The sequence below is a fragment of the Monodelphis domestica genome, chromosome 6, assembly GCF_027887165.1.
Source record: "Monodelphis domestica isolate mMonDom1 chromosome 6, mMonDom1.pri, whole genome shotgun sequence".
Classification (NCBI taxonomy): Eukaryota; Metazoa; Chordata; class Mammalia; order Didelphimorphia; family Didelphidae; genus Monodelphis; species Monodelphis domestica.
The window spans coordinates 6555956-6575773 of NC_077232.1; the positions used below are offsets into that span (position 1 = coordinate 6555956).

Below are 19818 nucleotides of genomic sequence, written 5' to 3' on the forward strand. Positions count from 1 at the left end.
CCCACCCCAGGAGCTTACATTCTGTCTGGCGAAACAACTTGGCCACGCACAGGAATGCACAAGACAGATACAAGATAATTTGGGCAGGGAAGGCATTGGCCCAGAGGGGAACAAGAAAGGTTCATGTAGAGGGGAATGCTGGAGCTGAGCGGTGAAAGAACTAGAAAATCCACGAAGTGGAAGTGGAAAGGGAGAATATTCTAGGCATAGGGGCAGCCCAGGCAAGGGCACAGCCAGCTTTTAGGAGGAACATGAAGAGAGGCCCATGGGGAGGCCAAAGAGGGCAAAAGTGGAATGGATACCCACCTGGGAAGGGCTTTAAAGGCCAAGCAGAAGGTGAGGCCATTGGTCCTGGAGGAGCAGCCACAGGGACCCTGGGGAGTTTATTGAATGGGGGAGGAGGGAGATGACGGGGTAAGACTAACTGTCATGGAGGCTGAATCCTCAGAGGGAGCTGCCACTGGACACAGGGAAAGGGACCATCTTAGCAAATGTTTCTAAATTTCTCATTTTTGTTGTTTCTTATAGTACAATAATGTGTCCTATTTATGGACCACAAATTGTTACCATGGTGGGAATTCCTACAAAGCTGCTGCTGTGTCCGTTTTGGCCTTGGCTAGGTCAAAGGACATGAAACAATTTCATTTTCCAGGATGACATAGCCAATTCCCAGCTTCCGCAAATGATTATTGCTTTGGTCTAGTTGGAGATCTTGAGCTGAGTAGGAAGGTGCCACCCCTTCCCCCGCCTTTTCTAACCCCTTCTTTGACATTTTAGATATTTCCCTTTCTAACTGAATGGTAGAAGTATTTGTTTAATTCTAGAAAGCAGGCCCTTGTTTGGTAAAGAACTCCATCTGGAAACTCATTTAGGTCATCTTTTTCTAATTGGTTCAGCTACGATCACAGCCAATATCTCTAATTATTTAAGTTTTCCTTTTCTTTTGGAGAGGTAGTGTGGTATAATGGATTGGGAGCTGGCCTTGAAGCCTAGCTCATGGTCCATACTGACTGTGTGACCCTAGGCAGGCCACTTAACCTTCTCATTTACTCTCAAGTCTCCAAGTAGCAGGGAAGGCCTTGACTTGTTTTTCTAGAGGAAGGGAATTTCTGCCTCCCACACTTCCTCATCTCTCTTTTGACAAATGCCATCCCAGTGCCATTCCCTGTACTTGGGTATTTGTACCTGTCTGTCTTTTATTCTATAGACTCCTTTGATTGGGAAGAGAACTGGGTTTGAAGTCAGACCCAGGTTCATATTCTGCCTTTGTCACTTACTGGTTGCGACCCTGAGCAAGTCACTTAATCTTTTTTTTTTTCTAATCTTACCTTCCATCTTAGTATCAATACTGTGTATTGATTCCAAGGCAGAAGAACAGTAAGGGCTAGGCAATGGGGGTTAAGTGACTTGCCCAGGGCTACACAGCAGGAAAGTATCTGAGGATAGATTTGAACACAGGATCTCCCATGCTTGGCTCTTAGTCCACTGAGCCACTTTGCTGTTCCTACAAGTCATTTGATCTTAAATACCTTAAATTTAAAAATCTTAAATTACTTAGACTTTAGCTCCTAAAGCTGAGGAGAGGAAGTTCTCACTTAGAGAGTTCCCTCTAGTAATTAGAAATCATCAGCCTTCTCTTCCTAGGATCCTCTCTTTAGCTCTTATATGCTTGGGCCTCAGTGGAGAAAAGTGCTCAGTTTTCTTTATTAACTTCTGGGTGGCTAGGAAAGGGAAAAGCCCTTGGGGTGGTTAGGAGGGCTGTTAGAAACATTGTTTGTCCAGCCAGCCTGTTAAGCCTGTTTCACTGCCAAGATAGTTCTGTAGGATTTAAAATTAATATCCAATACTTCAAGTATTATTTTTATAAAGTTTATTATCTAACAAAATAGAACCATGTGACTAAGTTTTTCTATCTGCTCAAAAATCCCTGCTCCACCAAAGCCACCACAGGAAGGAAAGAGAGAGACAGACCTCCACCCAATTTATATCCTAAGTCAGCACTTAACGATAGGAAGTGAGTGGGGTTCTGGGAATCGTAGTTTTGCTGGGGGTTGTAGTTTTGTTGCAGATTCTAATTACACAGTTCCATGTTCTATCCAGCTTTCTAAGGCTGCTCCTTTCCTTTCTTTTTTTCTAGAGTTTAACTGAAGGGAAGAGCCAATCGTGTCCCATGGTTCATGGATAGTTGCTGCTAGAAAAATCAAGAAAAGGGGGGATAAAAATGAGTTAACAAGAAGAGTTTTATTTGTTTGTTTTTTAAACCCTTACCATCTGTCTTAGAATCAATACCATGTATTGGTTCCAAGGCAGAAGAGTGGTAAGGGTATAAGGGTTAAATTAGGAGTTTTGACAATAAGAGAGCAGCTTTTAATAATTTAAGTTTTAATGAAAATATAGTAGTTATAAATTAATATTATCCCTTTAAGCCAGAGAAAAGAAAACTTCTAACAGCTTTTAACAATTTAGTTTAATTAAAATATAGTAAAATGAAAACAGTAAAAGAGAGAAATATAGGAAAGAGGTAGAGAAAGAAAATTTCCCAATGTCTATAGTAGTTAACCTATAACTACCTGTAATTACTACCTAAAACTGCCTATATCTACCTATAACTGTCTATAACTACTGCTAATAACAACCACCTCACAAAGTTCCAACCCAATCCAGCCCAATCAAAACCAACCCAATCAGTGTTTAATCCAACCCCAATTAGGTCTGTCAATGAAGACCAGCCACCTCCCAACCCAGAAAAACTCAAAAAGCCCTCTTAGTAACCTCAGGCCCGCCTTTATATTCCAGCAACTAAAGGCCAACCATCAACTAACACACTCCCAGCAGCCACCTTCCCCACAACTCCCAGCCCTAACTGTCAGCAACCAACTCCTTTTATAACCTTTTTCCTACCTTACTTCCTGTCTCTATGGTTCCTCCTTCCTGTTTCTATGGTTTCTCCTTCCTGTATCTATGGTTTGGTTAATCCCAACACATCTCAATGGTAAGAGGACCTCCAGGTCCCCCATTAAATTAAAAAAAGGAATAAAGAATTTCTTTTTACAAGGGCTAGGTAGTGGGGGTTAAATGACTTGTCCAACGTCACACAGCTAGGAAGTATCTGAGGTCATATTTGAACCTAGGACCTCCCAACTCCTGGCCTGGCTCTCAATCCACTGAGACACCCAACTGCCCCAACAAGAAGAGTTTTGAGCAAAGCAAAAGAACATACAAATGTTCTTGTCTCATTTAATCCTGGGTCTCCCCTGCTTCTGGTTTTCTCCAAAGCAATCAGGGCCCAAAGCCTGGACCCTTTTCACTCCTGCTGGGAATATGCTGCCCTCCTTACCTAGCTCCATTTCAAGAATCCATATATCCCTTAGAGATTTCCCCTCTAACCTCAGAAAACTATTACCCTTCTTAGGTCCTTGCCTGCCTTCCTTCCTTATATCTCCTTTTCTCCACTCTACTTCTAAACTTCCAAATTTAGGAAGAGTGCTGTTTATTCTTCCTCATAATTAGGAGTCTTCCTAATACTCTCAATTATTCCACTCCACACAGTGGCTCAAATTCTGTTTCTCTGGAAGCCACCTGCCTATACTTGCATCTCCCCATCCCCACCTTCCCCTCACAGTCTTAAATGACTGAACCCATCCACAGTGAGCTTATTCTCTTTCTCCTCCCCATCCTTTCCTCTGTCACATGCTTCAGAACTTCTCAGAGTCTCTCCTTTGTGCCAGTCTCAGAGGAGGAAGTCGGTGACCTTTTTGCCATTGCCAACAAGGCAGAGTTGATGGAAGATGACCTTAGAGGGGGAGAATTGGTAGCTTGGGGCCTGGGAAAGGCTTTCTGAATCAAATGGGATTTGATTGGGGTCTTAAAAGGAGCCACGGATTGTAAAAGGTGGAAGGAAGGAATTCCATGCCTGAAGGACAGTAATGGAAAGGCATGAGTCAGGAAATGTAAAGAACAGATTACTGACCAGTGCCCTTGGATTCCAGAGTGTGGAGATAGATGGGCAGATAGAGAAAACATTTCCAGGTACCATGCTAAATTATTGGGTTAGAAAAACAACCAAACAAATTAGTTTCTGCTCTCAAAGAACTTTCAATAATTAGGAGAATACCTGTTTAAAAAAGGAAAGCTGGAAAACCAGGGGAGAAGGGCACAAGCAGGGACAATTGACAGTTTGTGAGGAGGTGGTTGGGAAATGCCCTGGAACCAGACTTGTTTGTGAAAGGGTGAAGGTGGAGATGGTTGGGAAGTGGTCTTGGAGGCCTTACTCTGGGCTGGAGAAGGCCCAGAGTTCACCTGGAAGGGAGTAGAATGTAAGCTTATTGAAAAGTTAGGAAGGGGCCAGGTTGTGAAGGGCTTTAAATGCTAAACACAGGGTTTTATCTTTGATCCTGGGGGTAACGGACTCATTAAAGGGAGGTGATAAGTTAGACATAGGTTTTCAGAAAATTGCTTTGAGAGCCAAGTGGAGAGAGAGTCGTCCTCCAATGCTCTCTACCTCCAGAGAAAGATCTGTTGGAGTCAGATGGGTGTGGATCAAAGCAGGGTGTCTTTCATAGAAGTCTATTTATGGTTTTATTCTGGGGTTTTGGTTTTGTATGAGTGTGCTCTTACAACAATGATCAATACTGGAAGGGTGTTTTGCATGATTTTAATAAAAATAAAATTAATTTTAAAATAAACAAAATACAAAAAAGAAAGAAAGAAAGCTGTCCTCCCAGGGCAAGGGGAACTTAGATGGCAGCTATGTGAGGGGAGAGCAGGGAACTACCCTTGGGAGAGATGTTGAAGATTGCTGCAGTGGCAGCTGATTGGATCTGGGAGATGAGTAGCAGAGTCCTCACTGTTACCTTTCTGGGTCTCAGTCTCTCCCCTCAGCATTTTTACTTGGTGGGCAGAAGTGAGATTCACACCAGCTTCTTTATTTTCCTTTACTCTGTTGGGGAAAGAATGACAGGCCCAGACCATTTGCTGTGCAGAGGGATGAGGGTATGGGCCTCAATCAAAACTCATTAAAAAAAAAATGGGTTCATGCCTATTAAGGTTCAGCCAAACTATCTTCATGTGAGAAAAACTAAGCCAAAGAGCATTCCCTAAACACCTAACTGCCAACCCTCTGGAGATGGATTTTTTCTCTTATTAACTTTAGCCTTTAGGGTAATTAAGCCCATTTATCTCCACTGACAGGTTTTCCTTTCATAGCTAGTAATTTAGACATTTTTCTGAGTGATCTTCCCAGGTGTTTCCTGTGGCTGGGTCCTTATTTGGCCTGTGTCTATGTAGGGGCACTTTGTTTTCCCCAGGTAGGATGACTATAAGTACTTTTTATGATGATAGGTGCTGCCTCAGCGTCTTGTTTAACTGTCTCCCCCCACTTGCTAAGTAATAATAGTAAAATAGTGATGAGCAGATAATGGGTCAATGGCCAAACTCGGAAATCAAGTGTCCTGATCCAAGGAATCTGGCCTTCTAATTCCAAAGGGTTGGGGAGGGGAGAGAGGAAAGAGAGAGGAGGGTAGTGGGAAAAAGAGAGATGGAAGAAAGGGAGAATATTATGTTGCTGTTTCTTGAGCGGAAAGGTGGGGGTATCAGGAGACCCCAGCAAAGCTGGGAAAGAGCCAGTGGGCTTTCTTGGCTCCCCCTTCCTGTGCTGCCTGGTGGGGAACCACTTCTGGCCCTGCTTCCTTTGCAGCCCCTTTTCTGGAGAAGGACTTCTAGGCTTTGACTGTGAAAAGGCCCCTCTGCCAGCTCACACTCTCACCCCTGACCTGGTTTTGGTTTTTTTTTTTGGTTGTTTTTTTTCCTCTCTCAAACTGACTTTGCTCAAGGCCTGACCCTCGGCCTGAGATTGGATTATGGGCTGCAACTTTCTCCTCCCTAAATTGGAGACTAGAGGAGGCATTCCAGCTCTGGGAAATCATTGAAAGGGGCTGAACCTAGAGGGAGGCAAGTTAAAAACTTGAGAGCACCCAGGAGCCATCCCTAGGCCTACCTTCTCAACCCTGCGAACCTTGAGGCATCTCTGAAGGCTCTTCTTTCTGCTTGCTATGGTAAGGAGGCAATCTTCATAGAAACACTGACACCATTCTGGTACAGGTTTTACATGTGCATTGATGTAATTCGGAGAGGCCTGCTGTTCCCTTATTCCTTTGGAGAAGTTCTTTGGAGGGGAGAAAGCAGGGGAGACCTTGGGAGACAAGCCTGTGTGGAGTCTACAAGGCAGGTGATCTGTTTTATTAGGAAATTTTGATCTGGGTCAGATGCCAAAGAGGTTTAATAATCAGAGTAATTGTGGCTTGCATTTGTCTAGTGCTGTAAGGTTGGCAAAGGCCTTTCCATATGCCCATCCCATTTGAGTCTAATCTGTCATGAGCTCAGAGGCTCAGAATATTGGATATCCTGGGTCAGTAATGACAAGAGGAAGGTTAGGGAGTGAGGGAATGGCACAATGTTCCACACGCTTCTTCCTGTAGTGGAAATTGAAGGGATTCTCAGAATTGCTAAGGAGAGCAGCGTGGGAGTGGGGAAAGGGGTTATTATCTGGGGAAGTGAGCTGCTCTATCAGGTATCAGTGACCCCCTGACCCCGATATGGCCCACACTAGTGACTCCTTTGTGCAGTTGTCCTGTGAGGCCAGGGTAGGAAGCCCAGGAAACGTTGCAAAAGGCTTTACTGAAAGGATGTTGGGTTTTTATCTTCTAGAATCATAGATGGCCCAGAAAAGGAGGATGTGACTTGCTTAATGTCACATGTCTCCTTAGTGGCAGATGCTGGAATATCTTGGAAGGCTTAGAGTGATTTAGAGAAAAAAGGTCTGATCAGACCACAAACCTTCCTCATGTCCCCAGAGATAATGGGGACACGTGGAGCTGGGAGACAAGACTTGTGGTGTTTGGATTGTGTAGCTCAAATCTAAATCGAAAGAGAGGATTGATTGTCGCCCTCTCCCAAGGAAAGAAAATTAGAACCCACCCTCACCCCTCCCACTTTGCTCTCTCATGCTTTGGGGGAGGAGAAACTGATAAGATATTCTAAAAGAGCCTTTTTCCCCCTCTCCAAATCCAAATGAAGCAGGATCTCTCCTTTTCACAGGATTAAAAACTGGGGAAGTTGGAGGAGAGAAACTGAGGGTCCAGGGGCATGTGGGACAGAGCCTTTTGCCCTTCAGAGGCCCCAGTGACAAATGGCGAGGTATTACTGGATGGTTTGTCTCCCTGGCTAGATGATAACCTCCCTGCACACAGGGCCCATGCCTCCTATGAGTCCTCCACTGTGCTAGGTATTTCATACCCTGGGTATTTGTCAGAGGCATGGTATTTTGAGCTAGGAAGGATTTCAGAAATCATTTAGCCTACTTCTCTCATTTTACAAGTAAGGAAACTGAGACCAGAGAAAAGGGACTTCCAGGGTCACTCAGTGAGTGGCCCTTTCCAGGCCGGCACAGACATAACTTGTAGATGGCACAAAGTTCAGGTTTTCCTATGACTCTCGTGTCTTCTTCAACATCTGTTCCCTTGATTTTGTCACCTGCTACATCCTGGCTCAGGTGCCCAGATTCTGAGCATTGTTGTTTTTGGAGTTTTGCCCCAACCCATGACATTTATAGCTTTGTCTCTTGTTTTCCCACCTATCCTTCCTGTCATATTCTTCCAGGCCCAGTCTTTTTGACTCCACTTCCCCAATTCTAGTGGCTTTCCTTCCCTGGTCCAGAGTGCTGGGAGTGTTTTACTTGGCACTCACGTTCTTGAGGCTTTTTCATTCTCCTTGGTCTTCTATCTGTCCCTCATTGGACCCCCGCCCCTGCCCCCATTGGTCAGTGGCAAGAGACTCTTTCCCCCCTCCCTAAGCATTGTGTAAGCTCTGACACTCAGAGTAGACAGAGACCAGATTTTAGAGATTGGATCTTAGAAGAGAGTTGGGATAGTAGGTTCCAGGCTGAAGAAAGGGTCCTAAGGCAGCTTCTTGCTAGAGGAAAAGGCTGGACAAGAAGAAGCTCTTTCGAAATGGAAGAATTTCCCTCATGAGAAAGAAGATGAATTCTTTGCCCTGGGGGAACATCCCTTAATAGCACCCTTGTTGCTCTGGTTACAACCCATCAGGGAGCCATCTTGTATGACTAAAGCTTTTTCCTCTTCTTTGAGTAGTCATTGTCTATGGGATGGGGGCTGCCTTGGGCATCATGGTAAGACCATAGGCTGCTAAGACCATAGGCTGAAAGCCAGCAAATGCCAGTGTAAAGATTAAAATTAATATTCAATTGTAGTCTCTAGGGTTCAAGATTCTAAATCAATACGCCAGCAAAGAGCACTTATTCTTCAACTCCTCTCACTACTAAACCCACCATCCATCCCCCAGTGTCCCAAAGACGGCCTCAGAACCCCTGTGCTTTCTTCCAAAACAGCCTTTGATCTCCCCCACTCCAAAGGTGCCGATGCTTTGGGGTTCCGCCTCTTGCCCATCCCTCTTCCTTCGGAAGAAGACCCCTCTGGACAGGCTTCACAGTGGCTGGAAAACCTCAGCTCCCAGTAGCCGGAGTCTTTGGTTATCCCTCATTCTGGCCATGGGACTCGCCCGCCTCCTAACAGTGAGGGGCGTGTTGTTCCTGGGGAGTCGAAAATGGAGGAAGGGTAAAGGCCTGCCTACCGCTGGGATAGATGACTGCCTGGACTCTCAGCGTCTGCTTCCTGGTGGAGTCCTGGAAGGAGCCCCTCTCTGAGCCTCTGAGTTTCTCATCTGTAAAACTGAGACGGGAGGCTCTGGTGCTGGTGGGAAAGTTCTTTAAAGCTGCAAGGGCTGCAGAGATGGGCTGTATCGACGGCATTTAATTTAGGCCTGGCCCCTTGTGTGCAGAAAGTAGGAAAGGACATTTTCTTATCTCTCCTCTTGGACCAAGCTTGCCCTGGCACTGACTTGTAAAGTAGGGAGGAACGGGTTGTTTTGGGTGACCCTGGGCAAGTCCCTTAACCGCCATTGCCTAGCCCTTACAGCTCTTCTGCTTTGGAACGTACACATAGTATTGATTCTGAGGTGGGAGGTGAGGGTTTAAGATAAAGGAAGAAAACAAGGAACAGGAAAAGCAAGGGCAAAAGAAGAAAGATGTCGGGAGGTGGACAGAACGTGGCTGGAGGAAGGCAGCTCTACCTGCCAGCCTGCTCCTTGACTTCATCCGAGCCTCTCCACTGTTCAGATCCCGGATCCTCAAATGGAGTGATTTGGTGGGTGTGGCGGGGTTGGGGGAGAAGCCGCTGATGCCAGGCCCCAGCCAGGAGAGGGGGCTCCGATGCCCCGCTAAGGGACCTTGAAGCCGCTCCCACAGAGGCTCTTCACCCCGGGTTTCATTCCTCTGACTCTTCCTCTCACAACTCAGCATTTTGGGAAACAATTAGCCCAGAGAACAAAGTTTTCCCACTGAGCAAAGTTCAGACTTCTGTGTTTGGGATGGCGGTTTCTAGTGGAATAGCCCTGGAGGCCTGCCTGCTCTGGGGGGACAACACACTGTTCTTGAGAGGGTGAATTAATAAACCGAACCAAAAGATGGACAAGAAGGAAGCTAAAGAGGGGAAGAGGAAAGCACATATATTTTTCTCGGCAGTACGTGGCACCTACACAAAAATTGGCCAGGTTTTTAGGGCATAAAAACCTCACAGACACAGAAAAGGAGAAGATGAATTACGTCAGAGTACGAGGCATTTCTGGCTTTGGCATCCTCTCACCTCCAGGCCCGGAAAGGTGGCTGCAGCTCCCTGGAGGGAGGACTTCTTGGTTCAAGCAGTACCTCACAGGATGCTCAGCACAAAGAACAAATTTCTCGAATTCTTATCCATTTACTCTAAAGACTTGTTAACATTGGGAAAACAGTGTTACTTTCACAGCAAATCATACCTCCTGACACGGGCTAGTGGTGGCAAAGTTTGTTCAAAGACCAGCTAGGCTCACGAGAAAATAAAATTGACCATCAGGCATACTCTTTGTGTCTGAGGCCAGATTTGAACCCAGGGATCTCCTGTCTCCAGGCTTGACTCTCAAAAGAATTTCCATTTATTTATTTACTTGTTTGTTTTTGAACAGAAACATTTTATTTAATTCATTAATCGAGAATATTTTTCCATGGTTCCATGATTCGTGTTCTCTCCCTCCCCTCCTTCCACCCTCCTCCTACAGCCAATGAGCAATTCCACTGGGTTTACGTGTGTCATTGATCCAGACCTATTTCCATATAATTGATCATTGCACTGGGGTGATTGTTTAGAGCAGGGGTCCCCAAACGTTTTACACAGGGGCCAGTTCACTGTCCCTCAGACCTTGGGGGGCCGGACTATAAAGCCCTAACCCTAACCCAGCAGCAGTATACACCGTGTGGAATCCCCTCCCCAGATCCCCACTCGCCATGCTGACGTCTTCCATTGTGCAGCCTCGTTCTAAGGCGCCCGCAAAGGATTGTGTCACCGGAAGCAGTACTGTACGTGAGCGATGCCACATGCGGTGCTCCTCTCACTGACCACCAGTGAAAGAGGTGCCCCTTCCGGGAGTGCGGTGGGGCCGGATACATGGCCTCAGGGGCTGCAGGTGGCCTGTGGGCCGTAGTTTGGGGACCCTGGTGTAGAGTCTACATCCCCTGTGTTTCTGCTCTCACCGGTTCAAAAGAATTTTTAGAATCAATTACTAAGTCTTGGTTGCAGGACAGTAGAGTGGGAATGGGGCAATGGGGCTTAGATGACATGCCCAGGGTCACACAGGGAATGTCTGAGGCAAGGTTTGAACGCGGGACCTCCTGTGTCCAGCCTGGCACTCTGTCCACTTGGCCAGCTAGCTGCCACCTGACTTGACTTGAGGGGAGATGCAACTGGCTCTGTTTAAAGAGAGGAAGGGGCCAGGCTAGAAGATCCCCTTCCAAAGGCGAGCCAGCCTCCCTTGTTGAGTCAGTGAAATGCCAGCCCGGTGATCTCTGGAAAGGTGGTGCTTTTTTCAGTTTTGTTACTGCTGGTCCCAGGCCCCAGCTTACCCCCAGCAGGGCCTACTTCCTTCTTGTCCAGGGGAGGAGGGGAGCCATCGTGGCTTCTGGTGCGCTAGGTGGCAGTGTTAGCTTGGAAATCCCCCTGCTTTCATGCCAGGGTCCAGGCTCACGGGAGAGGAGATGACTGCAGCCCCTGTCCCTCGCTCTCCAGACAGCCAGGCCCAGGGGAGGCCCCGGTCATGGAGCATTCATCTCCCGAGCACAGTGCTGGGGACCCACCACTCTAATGCGCAGACCGCCCGGCCTCCAAAGGAGAGGGGGCTGCTCTCCCCGGAAGCCCCAAGGCAGAGGCTCTGGTTCTCCTTGGGCTGCCCCCCAGGGCCCCTCCCCTTCCACTTAGCCACCCCTCAGGTTCACACTGGCCTCAGAATGCAGGGAAGCCCTGCTTACACGGGGCCCAAAGGGTGCTGCTTCCTTTCCTCGCCATCTCCTGCCTCCCACCAAAGGACTTGCCTCCCTTAAGATCAGGGATCCTTCCAGTTGCCATTTGCCAGGGATTTCTCAGGCTCTTTGTCCCCCCCTCCCCGCCAGGGAGCCCTGCCCCTCAGCCTCCAGCCCTAGTCACTTTCCCAACACTAGGAGCCATGAGGGTCCAGGCGCTGGATCGAGGCTGCTCCTGCCCCCGGGCTTTCTGAACTCCAGCCTCCGGGGCTGGCCCAGGCTTCTCCCTTTCTAGCAGCCGCCCCGTCTAAGGGCAGCGGGTGCTCTGGCCCTCGACCAAGCTGGCTTCTGAGCTTGCCTCCCAGGTTTACTGCCATGACCCCCAGGGAGCCGCAGGGCCCTCAGCCCTGAAAGGACAGGCCGGAGCCCCTGCCAGCTCTCCGTCTAGGATCCCACAGCAGCAGGAGGCCCTTGGGATGAACAAGACGCCAGCACAGACCTGACGGGGAACCTTCTTGGTCTCCAGGCTTTTCAGCAAATGCTGCTGGCTCTCCTCTGAGCCTCAGGCCTGAGAGCAAAGCTGCTCTCTAGTGCAGGCTTGACAGGCCCACTACAGGAAGAGGTTCAGCAGGTAACATTTACTGGAAGAGAGAGCCAGGCCTAGAGATGGGTGGTCCTGGGTTCAAATTTGTCCTCAGACACTTCCTTAGCTGTGTGACCCTGGGCAAGTCCCTTAACCGCCATTGCCTGGCCTGTAAGGCTCTTATGCCTTGGAACTAATACATAGTATGCCTCTAAGACAGAAGGTGAGGGTTTAAACAAACTCATTCCTGGGGAAGGGGCTCTGCTGCTGAGCACGAGGAACCATCAATTTTTGGTTACTGAATGAAAGTGTCAGATCTGGAGCTCTTCAGTCAGCTCTGGCCACCTTTCCCTGCCTCATTCTTTATGGGGCTCCCGGCCCCTCCCTGGCACAGCTGTCCTCGTCGTCCTCGTGAGGAGGACACCAGGCTTCTTGGGGTGTGCAGAGTGAAGTAGGGCAGATCTTGGGAGTCACACTAGGCTGGCACCACGATGAACCGAGAGCAGACATTGCAGTCACTCCCTGCTTCTTGGGCTGGCTCCTGTGTGAGCCCGAGCAGCTTCGTTTTCCCTGAAAGCAGGAGGGATGGACTGGGTGTCTCCCCCAAACAGTGAGCTCTGGGCTAGTGGATCTCTTGAGAACCTAACGCTCTCCCTGACCCCCGCAGGGAATGTGTTCGGTCCCCCAGCACTCGCCAGAGGAGGCTGTGAGTGTGTCTTCTTACCTCTGGGAGAGCTGAGCATTCTGGACCCTCCTTCCCCAGGGACAGCAGCCTGGCCTCGGTGACCAGGGCACCCCAGTCATTGACTGAATTCTCTTCAGCTCTCCTTTGGTTTCTGGGGGTCTGGGAGCCCTGCTGAGGGCCAACCTCCCTCCTTTAGGGTTTGGCCCTCCTCGTGTGCTCTGGCTTGGAAATGCCACGGAAGGGGAGGCCTTGTGGACAAAAGGTTACTTTGACTGTTTTACTGAATAGTTCTGTTTGCAGAGTTCTGCCCTGGAGCAGGAGGAAAATGGTCCTTGCGTCCGCTCTGACCCTGATAAAAGGACTTTAAAAGGCGTGTTTTGATAAACTGAGGAAGAAAGTTAGCCTCTTTGTTTGCATTTGGCGTGATGACCTCTAGGGGAGTTACCAGGGCTTGTCGTCTTCTGAAATCCTCCAGATTTGTTTTGGTGCCAGGAAAGCTCTGGGTCTCTCCCAGAAGGTGGAAAGGGCGCTGCGCCCCATCACAGGCTGCCCCTGGCCCTGGTGACCTTCGGACCTCAGCGAAGTCATCCGGAACTTTCATGCTGCTCTTTCTTTCTCGCTGGGCTCTTGGGAGATATTATCTGAGAAAGCGTCATATAAACGTCACTGCATCATGAGCCCGGGGGTTGCTCTGAGGGCCTGCAGACAGGGAGGAGAGCTGGCTGTGGAGAATGGCCTCCCCACTCTCCACCTTCCCTCAGGAATTCAAGCTTCTTTCCGGACAGGGTTAGGTGGGGTCAAACCAACTTTAGAAGTTGCAGAAGCTTCCAACCCACTTCAGTGGAGCCGGAATACTAATAAACTCATCTCCTCCTTTTATACTTTACAAACTGCTGCCCCATCCATTCCCATGTGTGACTGCTGCAATCCCTGGAGCTGAGGCTGGAGCTAGGTGCGCCTTGACACACGTAAGCAAAGTCAGGCCTGCCCTGAGGACGAACCCAAGTCCTTTCAGGAGAGAAGAGGATGTGTGGAGGCCAGGAGGACCTCGGCAAGGGGCGCCCGAACTGTTCTAGAAAGCTGGAAGACAGCGAGGGGTTGTGAGAGGCAGACGGTAAGAGACTGGTCGGGGGAGCCCCCGGGCCAAGGTGCCAAGGCAGGCGGCGCTGTCCTAGGTGGGAAGCACTAAGTCAGCTTGGAGTGGTGAGCCTGGGAAGTAAGTGAATATAAAATAAGACTGAGAAGGTAGGAGAGAGCCCCCTGCTTTTCTGAAAATCCACATTGCTTTCAGAACCATCAGGCTTGTATCTGAGCCTCACCCTGAGCAACCTGGTTTGATGGCCCTCTTTTGGGGGGCACCCATATTGCTGCCTTCAAGTTCTAACGGAGGTCATGCCAGATATAGTTTCCTAAACCATGCCTTATCTGAGCAGAAGGAGCCACTGGTTTTCATCATCAGTTCTCAGGAGACATGCTGGCTGGAGCATTGCATGGGTCAGGTCCCAAGTCTTCCAAAATTCTTCCTCCTTAGTTTCCAGCGTTCTGTCCTCACTTCACTGAGCATCGATCGGTTCATGCCACCCCAGATTGTCTGAAATGGAGTCTTTTATCATTTCTTACTGCATAATGTATCCTATTCATTCCCTTATTGGCCTAAAGGTGATCTAAACGCGTGCCCACCTTCCCCCCCTCCATACTAGTTCTTTGCTTTCCCTCTTAATCTAGTGCTGGTGGGTGCTCAATGAATGCTCGTTGACCAGGTGACTATGTCCACCCAACATCTATCTTTCCTCTTAAACACCTCCTCCCTATTTCTGCTTGTTTCCTTATTTATTTTGGTGCATTTCTACAACTAACTCTGTAGATCTGATTCACCATTCTTTGTTTCTTGGAGATGAGTGAGTTCATCTGATGCCCATTCTACCACTACTTATTCTTCTCAGCTACCTGATTTCTGAAAAACACCAAGTTCCATCCCTTTCTTCCACCTTTTGCCCTCTTTTTTCCCTGTCCAAGTCCTCAGAACAAAACAGATATTCTTAGGACTTCTTTTTGTTATTTACCTTCCTCAATAGTCTTTGAAGAAACTAAAATTCTGAAAGGGCCCTTGTTTTCTTTCTCCTCTTTAGAATGTTAACATATCATCATACAGTGCCCTCTAAAGGCTCAAATAAATTTACCTTTCTAGATTTTTCTTGATTATTGCATTTATATTTTTATTTTTTGATAAGATTTTATTTCCTTCCCAATGATATGTAAAAATGATTTTCCACAGTCTTTTTTGTTTGTTTTTAGACCCTTATCTTAAGCCTTATAATCAATACTATACATTGGTTCTAAGGTAGAAGAATGATAAAGGCTGGGTGTTAAGTGATTTGTCCAGGGTCACATAGCCAGGAAGTGTCTGAGGTCAGATTTGAATGAGGGCCTCCTTTCTCCAGGTCTGACTATCCATTGAGCCACTTAGCTTCCCCATAACATTCATTTCCAAATTTTGTTCTTCTCTTCCCTCCTCTCTGAGATGGTAGATAATCTGATATAGGTTATACATAAGAAACCCTATAAAATATTTCCATTTTGTGGAAGAAAACTCAAACCAAAAAAACGAAGACAGAAAGTGAAATAATGTGCTTCAGTCTACTACATTCATACTCTGCATTTATTTATTTATTTTTTAATTTCTCCTTGGCTTTAGTGTTTATTCCATTGAAAAGCTTCCTTTTTTCCCTCTATGGAATAATACTCAGCTTTGTAGGGTAAGTTATTCTTCTTTGTAAGTCATTGTTTTACCTCCCTTTTGGCTTATTGTATTCCAAGATCTCTTGCTTATAGTTGAAGCTGTCAGGTTTTGTATGATACTGATTGTGATTTAGAAGTTTGAATGTGAATGGGATGAATTCACCTATACAAAAATGGATAGCAGAATAGATAAAATAACTGTTATTTGTAAGAAACACACTTATTTTAAATTAACTAATCATTTAATTTTTTTGAATGTTTTCCTATGTTTTTACATGATTCATGTTCCCTCCCTCCACCTAGAAAATTTGTGTAAAATTTTTGGCCCTCCATACCAGTGAAGGAAGTCTGAATTTTTTCTTTTTCTTTTATGAGGTATTTACAGTACCTTACTGTAAATTTTGGGTTAAATATGCATTTCTGAATTTCTAAACTTTTTCTGTGTTATCTGCTGTCTTTCATGTGTTCTCTGTGGCTTCTGCAAAACTTCCCCCAAATTCCCATTTAATTTCTTATGCTGACCCATGATATAGTGAGTGAGACCACAACAGGGAAAGACTCCATGTGGAAAGGATAACTATTTTATTGTATGGATTTAAAAACATTTTTCTCAGAAGAGGTCTAGAGGCTGGATCAAACTGGCCAAGAGATCTAGAACACACACAAAAAAAAGAATCCCAAAACTTATATTTCATGAATTTTTTTCTTGCTTCATTTCTTTCTTCATGTTATTCTTATGGAATTTTTTTTTCATTTTGAGTCTGCCTGCAGTTACTACAGTTAACTTGCTTCATCTCTTGAGGGATTTCCATGACCATAATAATTTTTAATGCTAGCTTATGTTCTCTTCAATTTACTAATCTATTCAGTCTTAATACTTATATTTGTACGTGCTTTTGGGTGGTGTGGTTGACCCTGCTTGATCTCTTCACTGTGACCTTCCACCTCTCAAGATTAGGCCCCTCTTACCCCATCGTTAAGGTTCAGGACATTGGATCTTTAGGGTCCTCTATGGCATGTCAGGGCAGAGGGTTAAGGATGGGTCCCTGAACTGTCTCTGGCTGGCTGCGCTGCACTTGCCCTGCCTTTGACCTCTTTCCTGTTGCCCCTAGAATCTTCACTGTCCTCTTGTGTATTTGGGGGATGTAAGAAGTTTCTTATTATAATTTCTCTCAAAATTTCTTGATCATTATTTGATTGATCTGATGTGAGGTCCTGGGTTTTGCAGCAGTAGGTGGGTGGGAACTGGGCAGCTTGCCTCCAGTCAGACTGCCATCTTGACTGGAAGTCCCTTAAAAGGTCTCTGAGGAGGGGGAATGGTGTTTTTTAAAATTCAGTTGTTTGGTTTTTTGTCAGCCCAAATTATCTCCCTCCCATCTCATATCTCCTCATTTCCCCCTACCCTTGCCCCCACCTCCATTGAGAAAGCAAGGGGGGAAAAACCCCATTATGAACAAGTATAGTCAAGCAAAACAAAGTGTAGCACTGACCACAGCCAACACGCATGTTCTCTTACTCTGGTTGCTTTCTCTCTGGAGGTGGGCCACATGTTCACCATGAGCCCTCTGGAATTGCGGTTGGTCATTGTGTTGACTTTTAAGTCTTTCTGAATTGTGTATCTTTACAATATCCTTGCTACTATATAAATTGTTTTCTCATTTCTACTCACTTGATTTTGTTTTGCTCACACCAGTCTAGCCATGTTTCTCCAAAACCATCCCCTTCATTTCTTGTGACACAGTAGCCTTCCACCGCATTCACCTGTCAGAACCTGTTCAATCATTCTCCAACACATACACAATTTCCAATTCTTTGCAATCATGAAACAAGCTACTATCAATATTTTTTAGTATGTCGGGCTTTTTTCGTCTTTCTTGGATCTCACTGGGTTATAGACCTTGTAGTGGTATCACTGGATCAGAGGGTATGCAGAATTTAATCGATTTGGGGGCAAAGTTCCAAATTACTTTCCAGAACGGGTACTGTCAGTTTCGACAGTACATCGGAGTAGAGGTTTTCCCACAGTCTCTCTAGCATTTGTCATTTTCCCTTTTTTTGTCAGCTCTGCTAGTCTAATAAGCTATACCCATCTGATGATAGGTTTCCATCTTGAGGTGGTACCTCAGAGTTGGGGTTTTTTTAACCCCATACCTTCCATTTTAGAATCTATACTGTGAATTGATTTCAAGGCAGAAGAGTGGTAAGGGCTAGGCAGTGGGGGTCAAGTGACTTGCCCAGGGTCACAGAGTTAAGAAGTATATGAGGCCATATTTTAACCCAGGACCTCCTATCTCTAGGTCTGGATTTCTATCCACTGAGCCACCTACCTTTCCCCTCTTCAGAAATATTCATTTCTCTAATTCAGGGTCCCCAAACTATGGCCTGTAGACCACATGCAACCCCCTGAAGCCATTTATCTGGACCCCACTGCACTTCCAGAAGGGGCACCTATTTCATTGGTAGTCAGGGAGAGGAGCACAGGATGCATCTGCACCTGTGGGGGAAGCCCACCACTGCCACTGGTCATTTTATGACACCCCCTGTTTTGGGGGAGTCAAATTAACATAAGACAGTGTCTTATTTTCAGGGAAAAATGGTCGGCCATTATGTTGTGCATCTGGGGGAGTATGGTTGCCATTGTACTATGTGGGAGAAGTGAGGAATGTGTTTTTCATATTACAGTCTGTAATTATGGACCATAAATATGGACCGCAAGAGGACATACACTAGTGTCGTGCCTCCCTTTTTCCTGCCGTGGAATCTGATTGCATAGGTCTTTCCCATGTGATCAGATTCCTGTGTGAGTTCACAGATCACAGTACATTTTGCCCAGGGTAGTGCAAACTGGAAGGTGGCTCTGCAATCATGCCAGTCCCTGCACCATACCAGTGTGAGCCTGAGATAAAAGTGAAGTTCCACCAATATGGCCACTGGTGAGGCTGAAATGATGTGGACTGGGAATGCTTCATTGATGGACACAGAACAGACTGCATTGATGGGGAGTGCAGTCTGTATGCCTCTGTGTGGGCAAAATTATTGTTAGTATATTGTTTTTGTAGGGCTGTGTGTGTGTATATATATATATATATATATATATATACATACATATATATATGTATGTATGTATTTTACTAATGGCAATTTGGAATCCCTAGGAAACAATGACGTCAAGAAAGAGAAAAATTGATTCGGAGTGTAGGATGTTCAAAGAACAGTGGACTTATGATTATTTCTTCATGCAGTACAAGGAAAAAGCTGTGTGTTTGATATCCCAGAATATAGTGTCTGTGTTCAAAGAATACAATTTGCGTCAACACCATTAAACTCAACATAAAGATAAATATGATTATTTGGTCAGAGATGTAAGAAAAGAGAAAATATTAAAACTGAAAAATAAATTGACAACTTAGTAAAATACTTTTGTGAAGCAGAAGCAGCTAAATATTTCATCACTGCAAGCAATTTTTCAAGTTGCCAAGCTAATAGTGTGCCCTGGCAGACCATTTGTAGAGGAAGAATTTGTTAGAGTTCCTTCTTTTTGTTGCCAAAGAGATGGGTCCAGAAAAGGCAGACTTTTAGCACAGTTAGTCTTTCAGGATCTACAATTACACAAAGGATTGAAGAAATGGGAGACAATTTGCATCAGCATTTGCAAAATTCTGCAATAAAACTTTCCTATTTTTCCTTGGCACCCAATGAGAGCAATTATATTTGTGATTCTGCACAACTTCTAATTTTTTATTCGTGGGATGAATGACAATTTCAAAGTCACAGAAGAGCTTGCCGCACTGCAAAGCATCAAAGGAACGACAGGAGAGGATATCTATGAAAAAGTTTCCCAAACTGTGAAGGATTTGGAGCTGGACTGGGCTAAACTAGCCAGTGTGACAACTGAAATGGTGCTCCTAGCATGGTGGGGTCTAAGAAAGGAGTAATTGCTTGCATTAACCAAGAGATGGACAAACGTAACCATTCTCATCCAATAGCCATACACTGCCTCATCCACTAACGAGCACTGCCATGTAGTAAATCACTGAAGTGGGACTCTGTTATGAAAATTGTGATATCTTGTGTTAACTTCATTAGAGCTAACCACAAACAAGTTTAGGAATTTCTGTCTGAGCTAAATGTTGCCACTGAAGATGTTCTGTATCACACAGAAGTATGTTGGCTGAGTCAAGGCAGAGTTTTGAGACATCTCTATGACTTACTTCCACAGATTACAGCTTTTATGCTTTCAAAACACAAAGAAGTATCGGAGCTCAATGACACAGAATGGAAATGGCACCTCACCTTTCTGACAGGTGTAACAGAGCTACTCAACAGTTTCAATGTGCAACTTCAAGGACAAGGGAAGCTCATCTATAATATGCAATCACATGTGAAAGCATTTGAAGTAAAATTAGGCCTCCT

General features: G+C 45.9%; 1 protein-coding gene across 7 annotated transcripts in view; it reads left to right on the forward strand.

Annotated features, from left to right (window-relative positions):
- The window catches only part of PC (pyruvate carboxylase), a 90195-nt gene that overhangs the window by 37790 nt on the left and 32587 nt on the right, over positions 1-19818 (forward strand). The window contains exon 1 of one of the 7 annotated variants that reach the window (XM_007502650.3): positions 5899-6053. The exons of 5 other annotated variants lie outside the window; for them this stretch is intronic. In XM_007502650.3, coding sequence (XP_007502712.2) covers positions 6051-6053 — 3 coding nt within the window. In that variant the 5' untranslated portion in view covers positions 5899-6050. Of the gene's footprint in view, positions 1-5898; positions 6054-13410; positions 13781-19818 lie in introns of those variants that run through there. One more of the 7 variants, XM_007502651.3, reaches the window with a different exon arrangement.